The 13069-nt window shown below is 53.8% G+C and overlaps 2 protein-coding genes across 6 annotated transcripts in view; one reads left to right on the top strand and one right to left on the bottom strand.

Annotated features, from left to right (window-relative positions):
* Positions 1 to 190: 190 nt before the first annotated feature.
* UBIAD1 (UbiA prenyltransferase domain containing 1) lies at positions 191 to 4070 on the top strand. Of its 3 annotated transcripts, none has more exons than XM_061559809.1 (2): positions 191 to 325; positions 1894 to 4069. In XM_061559809.1, the coding sequence occupies exon 2, from the start codon at positions 1927 to 1929 to the stop codon at positions 3190 to 3192; it is 1266 nt and encodes a 421-aa protein (XP_061415793.1). In that variant the 5' UTR covers positions 191 to 325; positions 1894 to 1926; the 3' UTR covers positions 3193 to 4069. The 3 variants fall into 3 exon arrangements, with proteins under 3 accessions (XP_061415793.1, XP_061415794.1, XP_061415795.1); XM_061559810.1 differs by lacking the exon at positions 191 to 325 and adding an exon at positions 340 to 1029 and having other exon boundaries at positions 1894 to 4070; XM_061559811.1 differs by lacking the exon at positions 191 to 325 and adding an exon at positions 1327 to 1715 and having other exon boundaries at positions 1894 to 4070.
* A 154-nt stretch (positions 4071 to 4224) lies between these two features.
* USP25 (ubiquitin specific peptidase 25) overlaps positions 4225 to 13069 on the bottom strand; it is a 30753-nt gene continuing 21908 nt past the window's right edge. For all 3 annotated transcript variants that reach the window (XM_061559808.1, XM_061559806.1, XM_061559807.1), the window contains exons 21-26: positions 12703 to 12950; positions 12144 to 12222; positions 11062 to 11141; positions 10051 to 10174; positions 9308 to 9548; positions 4225 to 9022 (exon numbers count right to left, since the gene is read on the bottom strand). In XM_061559808.1, the coding sequence (XP_061415792.1) occupies positions 8760 to 9022; positions 9308 to 9548; positions 10051 to 10174; positions 11062 to 11141; positions 12144 to 12222; positions 12703 to 12950 (1035 nt within the window). In that variant the 3' untranslated portion in view covers positions 4225 to 8759. The remainder of the gene's footprint in view (positions 9023 to 9307; positions 9549 to 10050; positions 10175 to 11061; positions 11142 to 12143; positions 12223 to 12702; positions 12951 to 13069) is intronic.

The following is a 13069-nucleotide window of genomic DNA, read 5'->3' as shown; positions in this document are numbered from 1 at the left end:
TTGGCGCGAACGACATGACGTCATCTCCAACGCCGGCGGATGTGGTTCCTCACGGGTTCGGGGTCGCCGTGGGATCCGGATCCACGTGGTTCGCTACAGGATCCGGATCCTCGCGTTTCGCTATAGGATCCGGATCCTCGTGTTTCGCTATAGGATCCGGATCCTCGCGTTTCGCTATAGGATCCGGATCCACGTGGTTCGCTACAGGATCCGGATCCTCGTGTTTCGCTATAGGATCCGGATCCTCGTGTTTCGCTACAGGATCCGGATCCACGAATGGGTTCGGATCCTTTGACCCGGTGACCACGCCACGTCTTGCGGGCGCGTGAGTGGCAACAACAACAACAACATTAACAACAACATTAACAACAGTAACATTAACAACAACATTCACTATCAACAACATTCGCTAACATCCACACTTCACCATCACTTTGCTATCAACAACATCCATATCAGGAACACTTCACTATCTTAAAATCAACGTCATAATTAAGACGTCTCCATCAACATTACATTACATCATCAACACCATCAACATTATATTACGTTATTGGGTCTTTCGATAAAGTCACGTAGATAGGTTCAAATACAATAACAAAAAACGACGTTTCGATCGCAACACAAGCCGCCAGGAAGACGACCGCTATCTGCGTGACTTTTCCGAAAGACCCAAGAATATTAAAGTATAACTATCAACATTAAAGTAACGCTATTAACAACATCATCATCGTCAACAACAACCCCACCACCACTATTACCATATCATCAACGACCTCACCATCACTAACCACCGTCGCTATTAACGACCTCACCATCAACATCATCACCACCGTGACCATCAACAATCTCACCGTCTTCACTATCAACATTATCGCAACATCGAGGAGGTGATATCATCATCAGCATCCTCGCCATCAACATTTAAAAACATTAACTTTCATCATCAACACCGTCATCTTGTTAGAGGGCGCTGTCTCAACGCGGTGCCCAAGCGTGTGAGCCTTGCAGACCCTTCGCAGGCTTAAGGTCACCCACGTGCATCCTTCACCATCCCACGCGAACCATTGTGGTGAAGTATGGTCAAACAACCTCCCCCCACGACTGACACACTTAAACCATGCCCCCCCCGCCAGGCTCTGGTGTCCGCCAGCCATTTGCGTCTCACGTGGGAGGGGGGGTTGTTTTGACCATACTTCACCACGCCGGTCGGTCGGTGTGAGCTCTTCAGTGCGTTTTCTGGGACGGTGGTGGATAGGCGAATGCTAAGAAGTGATAGAAACACGTGGGGGGGGGGGGGGGCCTTGTGGGTTTGACGATTGCTAGATACAACGCGTGGACTCTGTCGGGTGAATAAAATGCAGTCGAACTGGAAGCAGGTTGAACTGAAAGCGGATAAAACTCGGTATCAGGTCGTCTCGGCGAGTTTCAGAACTCGACGTTTTCTGAAGAGTGGAAGCCTTTGTGATAGAGAGTTGATAGTAATTGTGGAGGAGTCGTTATGAATCCACAAAGCTGCATCTTAATTTACAAAGTGGCGGAAACATGCCCTGGATGAAATATACTGAGTTAAAGGGTTTATGTAAATGCTGGTATTATCGGTCACCAAACTAATCCATCAACTTGCTAAACTTGAGAATGTTTTTTTATCACAATGGCTGAAGCGCAGATTGGTGCTCAGGATCTCGGCGGTATTTGGCCACCTAAAATTAAAGGTAATGGGCGTTGTTTAACAAATACATCTGATAGCCCAGTGAGACGGAAAATTGATTTTTCAATAGGGACATGGGCCAAAACAAATACAACATAAGCACGGAAAAAAATGAGATGATACACGTGCAATGGTGATGCAAATGCTGGTGGTGATGTTGATGATGATGGTGCCGCCCACAGGAGATGACTCCGTGCTCTTGGTGATTTCTCTTCATGGCTTTGTCAGCGCGACCTCCTGCCCCCACAGCCGCCGAGCTCCATCTCAACATCATGGATGACGGCGCCCCCTTGGCCGCGCCGGGGCCCTTTGCCGGCGCCAGCCTGCACGCAGGCGAAGACTCGGCTCTCCCGGGCCACAGCCCAGCTCTGCATGGCGACAGCTTTCCCACTGGAAACGGCGGTTCCGTGGGCGGGCGACTCCATTCCAACGGATTTGCTAACGGCGGCAGTGAAACCGGAGATGGCACCGGCGAATGGCACTCCGTAAAAGATCCCTTCGGCGGCGGCGGCGACTTTACCAGAGTTGGTGCTCGTGGCGGCGGCGGCTCGGTTTCACGCGCATGCCGCTGGCTGCGCAACCGCCGCTGGCGCGCCCACTGGCGGGCGCTGCGGCCGTGGTCGTTCGGCGCGTCGCTGGCGCCCGTGGCGCTGGGCGCAGCGCTGGCGTGGCGCGCGGACGGCACGTTCCGCCCCGCGGCGTTCGCCGCCACGCTAGCGTGCGTGCTGTGCGTGCACGGCGCCGGAAACCTCGTCAACACCTACTACGACTTTGCGCGCGGCGTGGACTCGGGGGACCACCGAAGCGACGACCGCACGCTGGTGGACGGGCTGCTGGCGCCCGCGCAGGTGGTGCGCCTGGGCGCGCTGCTCTACAGCGCCGGCTGCGCGGGGGCCCTGGCGCTGGCGGCCGCGTCGCCGCTGCGCAACGAGCACTTGGCGCTGCTCTACTTCGGCGGCCTCTCCAGCTCCTTCCTCTACACGGGCGGCATCGGCCTCAAGTACGTGGCCATGGGCGACGCGCTCATCTTCGTCACGTTCGGCCCGCTCTCGGTGCTCTTCGCCTTCTCGGCGCAGACGGGCCGCCTCGCCGCGGGGCCCCTGGCCTACGGGCTCCCGCTGGCGCTGCTGGCGCAGGCGGCGCTGCACGCCAACAACGCGCGCGACGCCGAGGGCGACCGCGCGGCCGGCGCCGTCACGCTCGCCATGGTGATGGGCCCGGCCGCCTCGTACGCGCTCTACATCGCGCTGCTGCTGCTGCCCTTCGCGGGCCTCGCCGCCGGCGCCGCGAGGCTGCGCGCGCCCACCCTGGCGGCGCCGCTCGCCGCGCTGCCGCTGGCGCTGAGGCTGGAGCGGCGGTTCCGCGCCGGCACGCTCAGGGACGTGCCGCAGGGCACGGCGAGGCTCGGCCTGGCCGTGGGGTTGCTGTACGCGGCGGGCGTGCTCCTCGCGCCGCCGGGCAGTCTACCCGGACTCACGTGACGACGCGTCGCTCGCGCGCGCCGATATCGGTCGACGCGCGCGAACAACAATCCAGCACCGCAGATGCATAAACACGCACGCGGAAGAGCACGTACGTCATCACTTCCACACCACTGAATCACGCAGACGTAAACGCTTGCACACGCACATGTATACATGGACATACACTCCACCTCTTTCGTATGGCTTATGTAGATGCAGAGTAACAACGACAATTTCACATTCGGGTGGTCAAGCCAGATAACCACGTCAGGAGAAGCGGAGTGTATCGCTCGTGCACGCACACACGCGCACACATTAACACACACACATTACCACACTAACACATTCACACACACACATATTAACACACATTAACACACATGTAAAGTCCACAAATCAATGAGACTCCACTTGTCATATTGTTTCACGGGAGTTCATTGACCATACTTTACTACTCTGGTCAATGCGGTTTGAACGGGGAGAAAGCGCATACATGTCGGAGCACAAGCACATTGATGGATTTTCCTGCACTGCCCTCTGCTGCCCACAATCAAATATGAAAGTGTGCACATTCACACTTCTGCATTCAGGCAAATATCCCCAATTTCGCCCCCAAAGACCATTGTTGCAAACGCTATTTTGGTATTTGCACTCTACAGTGAACACTAATTTCAGTGAACTTGGGAGAGGCCCGTGTTCTATTAGTATGCCAATTACCAGTGGTGTCGTGCACATGGCCTTGGGGGTGCACGGGGGCTCGGTGTCTCTTACACGAGGCTGTTTACAGTCTTGTCCAATGTCAGACGGTGAAAACACAAACCTGTGTGGCAGCAGTCCGAAAATGACTTTGAATGTAAATGAAGCGTTTGTATGATACTTTATTTAAATAAAGTTTACATTTTGGAAACCTGCACATTTGGAATCAAGTGCCTGCTTTTTTTTTGTTTAACCTCCATCATCCACCGTCCCATCACAACATGATCACTGTCGACACTATATTTTACCTGCACACTTACCACCACACACACACGCACCCAAAAACCTCTCCAGTTAATGTCCGCTGTCTTTATTTGATATACAGGTGGAGCATAACCATTACTGTGGGTCAGTCTCAATGCTGCGTCAAACACAGCTAAAGCAGCACTGGAGAACAACACCCGGACGACCGCCGTGAAAACCTCGCACGTACCGTGCGTACAATTCGCATGACAGACGAATACGGTTCCGTCCCCCGGCGAGAGTTTGCTGCGTGTAACAATATACATTTGTACGTCTTATCGCTCGCTCTAGCAGCATTAACATTGTGTAAGTTCAGTAGAATGTACACGCGTGCTTTGGCGGTCGTGTATTAAAGTGCGACTGTGCGTGCGTTGCGTGCGACGCACAAGTAGTAACTTGGCGACTGTGTTGTTGCACGTAAGCGATTCTTTTGAGTCCAGAAGTATAGTGGTTTGCGCATGTGACGTGGATCACGGTTGTTTGCGAGCGGCTGTGTGGGTAGCTGTGCTTGAATGACTGCGCAGGCTGTGGATGTTTCTCCGTCGTCCATTCTCGATGCGGAGCGCCGATTTTCCATGCCCAAGCGACGCTGCGCGAGACCCATGCTACCCCGCTGCGGTGCTGGCATTTCACCAGTGGTCTCCCGTCGTATTTAGATACACTTCCCGTCACCTTAGGTTGCAGCTCTGAAGAGTGGTGTTATGGGTATTATATAAGCGCGGGAGAACAGTGGCAGTGAACCATTCCACTGGGGGGGGGGGGGGGGGGGTAAATATTGGTTCCGAAGCACTAAATTGTGGAAAAGTGGGTTTTAAACCAATGTCATTTAAGGAGCCATACACAACGGCAGCATTGTGGGCTGATAGTATTTTCTTCCTGTGACATGTATCAGACCCTTTGAAAGTGTAGCAGGGAAAACTGGTGGGAAATTGAGTCAAGCTTATTTTCATCTGTTTTTTTTTTTAAACATAAAAAAACTTAAATGCAGGCAACAAATGCACTTCAACACAAAAGCAAACGCACTTCACCGACCGAGAGGCCCACAGACTCGAACAGCGGGGATTGGCATCGCGGCATTTATCACACCACACCTCAATCTTAAAAATAAAGTACAGTATTTGGGTTCACAACGGCCATGTCAGGGCGTTGAGCCAACCCCTCCAGCCAGTACCATTAAATACTCTTTGTAGTTTCCCATTTTGTTTTACTTACTGCATTAAATAAACTAAGTGAAACCAGCCAATGGGGTTGTCATCCATCGGGGGGGAGGGGGGGTCACACTGGCTCTGTCAGGACACCGTGTCGGTGTGGAGGTTGGGCATTATTTTTAGACGATAAGCCATGATGACCGGGGCTGTTTACTGCCAGGCCCACTTGTGGGTGAGAGGACGAAGGGAAATTGCTTCCTGCGACTGCCCTGCCCACTCCTCCACGCAGTGACTCCCGCGACAGGCCATCACCTGTGAAGACTACAAAAGCGCAGAGCAACACAATAGCAAGTGTGTACACCTGTAACAATTCTCCAACTGAAATTCTTACGTTCAAGATACGTGGCTTAAAGGTTGTGCGCATTCAGAATTCAATGGACATTATGCACGATACGCAAACGCAACCTTCAGGCTTAACGGTGCAAATGAGACGGAACACATGCGACGACAAAAATTAATTTGGATACGACTCCATATCGTAACATTAGATTGCGAATCGTTGAATGGCAACTGCTGCAATGCAGGATGCAGCGTCCAAACGAACGTACTTAGCTTGAACTGCTTCAACAACCGAGGGGGCTTGTTGAGCAGACAAAGATAGGCACGGCCGCGAACCGCTCATGCGCACAGCAGGAGGACGAGGATTTGGTGGTTGTGTGAGATTGGTCAAAAGCCTGCGATGTGACGTCCAGGTTGTTCCACAACATCGTGTGACCACACAACTCCTGGAGGGGGAATCTGGAATTAATTGAAATGCTTCAGTGTCCAGACACATAGCGCCCGACTAGGAGGACATCTGTGCGCAATCAAAACATTCACATAACCCGCACAGTGGCGCCCTCTCTCTTAGTCATTGCCTTTTGCACCGATTCTCTCCCACTAGCCGGCGAGCTGCCCGTGGTGGATCTAGATTCATGTTGGCCGGACAGCATTAACTGTGCCAGTTCGCAAGGTGCAATTATTATTTTAAATTTCTCCACATTCTTGGGAGTGATGTTCACACGACACGAGACACTCATTGACCCCCGTCCACGACGGATGCTCACGGACTCGGCAAGCAGAGCGGGGGGGGGGGTGCAGTGGGACGTGTGTTGAGATCCACAAACGGCAAACCAACGTGAGCATTAGCAAGCATAAGAGGGTTTTTTTTGGGTTAGATCGCTTAAATATAAATGTGTCCTTAAACCCTCCACCACCCGATACAGCCAACTGGTAATGGTTTTGTCGCGTAAACAAAACGTGCCAATTCATTACGAGCTCAGCACACGGGTGCGTTGGAAAGTAACCCCACAAAACTGGAATTGTAAATGCTGTGGGTTTACTCTCCAACACACAGATGTACTGAACTAGGCACGAATTGGCATGTTCTGTTTACGTGACAAACCTTACTAATTGTTCGTGTCGGGTGGTGGCGGGTTTAACGGCACATTTATATTCATGGCTAACTAAAAAAAACCTTTATTATGGATATTGGTCGCGAAAGCCTACTACGTGTTAAACTAACCATTGGCAAGCAACCGGAGCAACGGTTCCGCCCCGCCAGTGGTAGCGTCACAAAAGCGCCTGCTCCCTCAACTCCCGATGGGAAGAGCTTTTGTCATGCAACGTTTCCGGAGTGTGAAGCTAAAGTGGAGTGTGGGGGAGGTGAAAACATGGGAGGGAAATGGTGCAAGACCGACAGGACGAGAGAGCGAGATGAGAGACACAAACAACAGGTACTAGGGACAAGCCCACGTAGACATGAAGGACACGTTGGGTTTTGGAGATGGGTCAAGATTCAGCAGTTTCAATACTTTGTAACAAATTTTATCCGACTTCGTGGCATCTGGATACCAGGCAAAGCATCGTTAATTCACTCCGCATCCCTGCGCGGGCATCGGAGCTAACACTTCAGATCGAGAGCGTCTTTCAATTATCTGACCCGCACGGTCGGGAGGTGACCACCGGCTTGCCTGCCTGCAATTTCGACCAAAAGAACAAAACTAAATACGTCAACAAACTTTCTTTCAGTTCGCCTGTGACCGAGCTCAAAACTTGTAACACAAATACATAAGGTGTGCGAGAGGCTGATCAACTGTCCCATGACGATCAAGGACAGAGACCGACGCAAACCAACGCTTATCTTTGCCCATCGCGATGTCTCTGTGGTCGTGTCTACACGGGGTCGTCCCTCTTAATTTCCCACCCCCTGCAACCCCCATTCCCTCAATTGCACTTTAAAAGTTTAAAACGTCGCGTGATCGCTTCTTCACATCAACGCCGGCCCAAGGATGACGGACGGCGCAGTCCTCGTTTCAAGCTCATGACCATGGCCAGTCGAGGAGTTCTCGGCGCTGCTGCGTTGTTTTGAGACGAGCACAAGGCAAAACACAAGCGTGACAGTTATGTGGGCTCGGGATGTAGCGAGGGAGAGCCTGCTGAGGACACGGCAAGCAACGGGCTCTTCCCTAAGACTTTGGCAAGCGTGCCGGGGATCTTTCCCGGAGTTTACGTACAGCGCATAACTTTTCCCAGGTGTCAGGGCATCATTCACAAGGGGGGGAGGGTTTGTGGAAAAAAAATACTTCCCATGGGATCACAAGCCAGACTTTGCACACGCTTTGTAGATCACGCGCACGGATACACGCACGGACACACACGGGGAATTCCCGGAAAGAGGTGGAAAAATCTTCCGCCACTAATGGCGGCGGCCAGGCGGACCGTTGTTTGAGCACGCTCGACGCTTGACAGTTTGCTCTGAGTCGACGGTTCCATCACCCATCACTGCCCTGTGATTTTCGTCAGATGTTATTCTTATCACAATCATCATCAACCAGAGTGCATCGCCTGCTGTGAAGTGGACATTAAAGAACCCGTGGCGTCCTTCACAAGGGTAGACCTTTGTGTTCCAGTGGCGTGGTCCAATATCCGCAAGTCAAATTCTGAAATGGGATGTTTCCAGGAATGGTGGTTTTGTGTGTGTTGATGCTGAAGAAGAGTCTAAGGACCTGCAGAATTCCCAGGAAGAGCTGAGAATGCTCTTTCACCTCCAAAGACAAAATGAATCATTCTACGATATCTGGGAAGAACAGTGACATCCCTCAGAGCGGAAGGAATAATTTTCAGGATTCCCGAGGAGAACTAAGAAATCCCTCTATTGCCAACGCAAGAAGTGGCAGCTCAGTTCCTGGGAAGTGCTGATAAATATTCCAGGGCCAAAGAAAACATTCGAGGGAATTCCCCCAAAGCTGGGAAAACTCTCGCAGCAAAAGGAAGCATTTGCGGAATTTCCGGGAAGAGCCGGCAAAGTTCCTAGCATCAAAACAACAGCGCTGAGAATCAGTTCTGCGGGTGAGCAGCCCCCGCCCCCGTTAACCCCACGCCCTGCCCGCTCGCTCGCTACGCCTCGCGCGGCCGATTCACCCTGAGCACTTCTGCCATCTTCTCGGCAAGCGTGTGGGGCGAGTAAGCCTTGAGGCGTGGCGGGGCCCGCAGGCCGCGCCAGTTGTCGCCGGAAGATTCGCATTTGCGGGGCTCGGAGGGCGGCGGCGGTGGTGGCGGCCCCTGCAGGGGAGGAGGAGTGAGCTGTGTCGGCGGAGCCGGCTCGGGCTGGTAGTCCAGCAGCCGCGGCAGGAAGTCGGTGAGCAGCTCCTGGAGTTCGGCTGCGGGAGGGCGACAGTCAACTGGTCAGTGTGGAGTGTTTGGTCAGTGTGGAGTGCTCGGTCAGTGTGGGTGGAGTAACTCAAATGTGGCCAGCGTTGTGTCTTCATTTAGCGTTGTGCGTCCCGGTCAGTGCATCGTTGCCATTTTGAGAGTGGCCACTGTGTGGTGCGGTGAGTGCGGTGTGGTTCGAGACGTTAGGCCAGGGCGGCCGGTGTGCTGCGACCCGAGCTGTTCTGTGCGGCGTGCTGCGAGCTAAGCGCGGCACGTGGCGTGCGGTCCCTCACACGCCATGTCGTCGCGGCCGAGGTAGGAGCACCAGCGGTCGCGCATCAGCTCGACGGCGCACAGGTCGGACTCCCTGGCCACGGCCGCCTCGTCCCCGGCGTCGCCGCCCTCGCAGGAGCTGCCCAGCGGGGCCAAGAGCGCCATGGCAGGCAGCACCAGCTCCGTCATAACGGCGAGCGAGCGCGTGGCCTGGGCCACGTCCCCGGTGCCGAACGTCAGCGCGCACGCCTCGTTGACTCGCTGGGGCGGCGCGGGGAGAGAGAAGGAAGACGGCGGAAGAGGGAGCACGGGGAAGGAGAGTTGGAACCGACTCGATGCCGGACCAATCGGTGTGGGGGTCGTTGACGAGCAGACAAGACTTTGTGAGGGTAAAACAAGAGCTCATCTGGCACCAATACAGTGACATTCTCGACGTGCCTGGCTATGCCTTTGCTCGTGGCCAGGCAGCTTAAACCTCCCATTAGCACGGTTGGCTAAATACGGTGCAAAATAAGTTCAACATACAAACGTAAAACGCAGCAAATTGTCCAAAATGCCTGGGTCTGACCCGTGACGCTCTTGCCGGCAGCAAGAGTCTTCCGCACTTCACGCGACGGCATCAAAGCGCACCGAGCTTGGCACAAGCATTGTGGTGATGTCACTGGCCACTTAGTGGTGAGTGGTGGCCGTTTGTTGTTGTTGTCGAGTGTGAGGGCGGTGGTGGTGTGGCTCGCGAGTGAGCAAGCCAGGAGCAGAGCCTCACCCGCACGCACACCCTGCGGTAGCGCACCAGCACGTCGCGCCGCACGCCCCGGCGCTGGCCGCGCGCCAGCAGCTCCTCGTTCACCGCATGCGCGTGCATTAAGCACGGCAGCGCCTCCGTGTACCTGCACGCGTACACAAGGGCACACGGGCGCACAAAAGACAAAGATCCCCCCCCGTATGGCTTCAAGAGACCGTTGGGGCAAGTGCTGTTAGCGAGCACTTACGAAGGCCGGAAGGACACACGAGGGGGTGGGTGGCCAGCACCACGCCCGGCCGCCATAAAACACCACACATGTACACAAGACAAGACTTTGAGCCGTGTGTCTCTGCGTTTAATTTAGAGGCCGAGGCTTCGATGAGCTGTTTGTAAACCCCGGCCTCACTTTGAAATTGAACCACCGTGGAATCCCTGTGCACTACACATTACATAGGTGTGTGTCTGATGTTCAATAATAAAGCCCGCACGCCCAACCACCGCTTGCCCAAGCAGGCTTTGTTTGGCCAGGGGGGACTAAATGGGTGTGGCATGGGCTAGAGAAGAGATGAGCTGATGTGGTACAGGAAGATGTGGAGATAAGTAGATTTGCTGATGGAGGAGGCTCGTGAAAGATGCTACTCGGTAGTTGGGAGGCAGTTGCTCTCCAATAGAGGGCAGAGATGCGACGCTCACAACAAGGAGCGGAGCGCCGGGCGGATAAAACACAGCAGTTGGCACAGTGCGGAGCACATGGCACTTGGGTCTGTCCCGTGATCTCCTGTCAGCGAGCCTTTGACACCTCACGTGACCTAAAAGTACACCTGGTCTGGCACAGGCGCTATGGTGAAGTCACTGCCACTTAGTAGCAACAAATTGCCGGCAGTCTCTATGTTTACCTGAGCCCAATCTCTCTGTACGCTACTTAACGATGCCAGTTCTTTGCACTGCTGATCCGAGGTAACTGATATTCACTATTCAATGATCACACAGCCACACTCACTCTCAATCTCACACACACACACAGTGTGGTACCTGCCCTCCTGATATTTCTCGATGCCCATAACCAGGTAAACACACACTTGCCGGAACAGCTCATACTCCTGGTGCCATTTCTATAAAGAAAAAAACACACAAACACGCATACAGATAAAGCACATACACACACGTGCATTACAATTACATATGCACATCAATACATTTGACAAAGATCCCCGTATAGCCTCAACAGACTGTTGGGGCAAGTGCTGTGAGCGAGCACCTATGAAGGCTGGAACGGCACACGAGGGGGTGGGGGTGGCCAGCATCACGCCCGACTGCCTTTGCCTCCCCAGTAGCAATGCTTACACACCGCACCAGGTACTCATTTGAGGCTGAGTCGACCTACGGGTGGGCATAGACCGGTTCAGATAATTGTTACTGGTGTTGGCCACATGTGGGAATCTAACTCGGGTTTCGTATCGCAGTGCGCTACACCGCAACACACCCGCTCCCCATATATCCATACACTTCAGCAGTTTTCCTGCTGTAATTGTCTCACCTGATGACGATTCGCTTGTGTTGCGATCGAAACGTCGCGATCTATGATTTTCTACCTACGTGACTTTACGGAAAGAACCAAAGAGTACACATACACTACAGATAGTCCCCGAGTTACGATGGTCCGACTCACGATATTTCCATCTTACGATGGCGATACGACAAAATTGTAAAATATTTGTAATTTCGCGCGGCAGGCAAACGCAGCAGCATACGAGGTGCGATATTGTACGTTGGGACGCTGCCGAGATGTACTGTACGCATCTCCCGCCTTGTGTGGTGATGCCTCACTCTCACCAGCGGTCGACGGAGTTAAGTTGTCTCGGTGTTAGCAATACAGTATTGTAATTAATAAATACAGTATATAGTTTATACAGTACGGTACTGTAAATTTCTCTGTTTTGCTAAATTATCACCATTCTCTAAGACTCCTGGGTAAGCTAGGCCATCTGCAACTTACGGTATTTTTGACTTACAATGGGGGTCGTCGTAACGCTTCTCATCGTAAGTAGAGGACTACCTGTACATGCGGGTTTCTTGAGGGTTGTGTGTGGAGCTGTAGGTGGTAGATCACACACCTGGTACTCAGCTGGATCCATATCCTCAGGACTGATTTCTTGCAATTTCGCCTGAGCAACCTTCATGATCTTAATGAGCCTAGTGAGAAAGACACACGCACATTTTGCATTCACAATACCGAATTCTAGACTCGCATTCTAGGTCACGACTGGGCTCAGGCTTGGCTCGATTGAGCCGTCTCAAACCCGACGCTTTACTTGAGCCGGCTCTGAGGACGGCCCCAGCCATGTTCAGGATTTCAATTGAGCTGAGCCCTGAGCGAGCCACGGCTGAGCCCACTCATTCTTCTTTGAAAGCAAACCGAGCAGTTCAAGCCTGAGCGTTAGAGGCCACGTCAGAGCCGAGCTGTGACTACGAATACAATCGGATAACTGGGTAATCAAGATCAGTGGCATACGACTGTTCCATGAAAATTATATTTAGTGTCTAGGAAACTGGGGTTGGGGATCGGTGAATTGGTGCTCTGTTCCAGGAAAACGGGTGTTCAGGACCAGTGGCTTGGGACTGTTTCAGGAGACAGGCGAGTGGGACCAGGGAATCGGTGCACTAGGGCCTCACTGCTCGTCGTAGCTCAAGTTCCGGTCGGCGAACTGCTCGAGCAGAGCGCGCTCCACCACGCGGTTGGGAGCTTCGTTCTGGAAGAGGTAGATGACGACGTGCTCCAGCCGCTCCTCACGGCCGCGCCACGCCGCCGCCGCCGCCCCCGACGTGCCCGCGGGCGCCAGGGGGGGCGACGCGGGCGAGGACGCGTCCGGGTACGACTCCTGCGCCAGGGCTCTCAGGCGCGCGTACTCTACGCGGAACGCCTGCACGCAGGGTGGGGGGGTGGTGGGTGGGGGGACAGAGGCACGCAGGGTGGGGGGATGGGGGGGTGGGGGGACAGAGGCACGCAGGGTGGGGGGGTGGGGGGACAGAGGCACGCGGA

Source organism: Lethenteron reissneri, chromosome 26 (assembly GCF_015708825.2).
Source record: "Lethenteron reissneri isolate LAM-NWPU_2019-01 chromosome 26, ASM1570882v1, whole genome shotgun sequence".
In the NCBI taxonomy this organism is placed as follows: domain Eukaryota; kingdom Metazoa; phylum Chordata; class Hyperoartia; order Petromyzontiformes; family Petromyzontidae; genus Lethenteron; species Lethenteron reissneri.
This window is presented reverse-complemented; position numbering and strand designations above follow the sequence as displayed.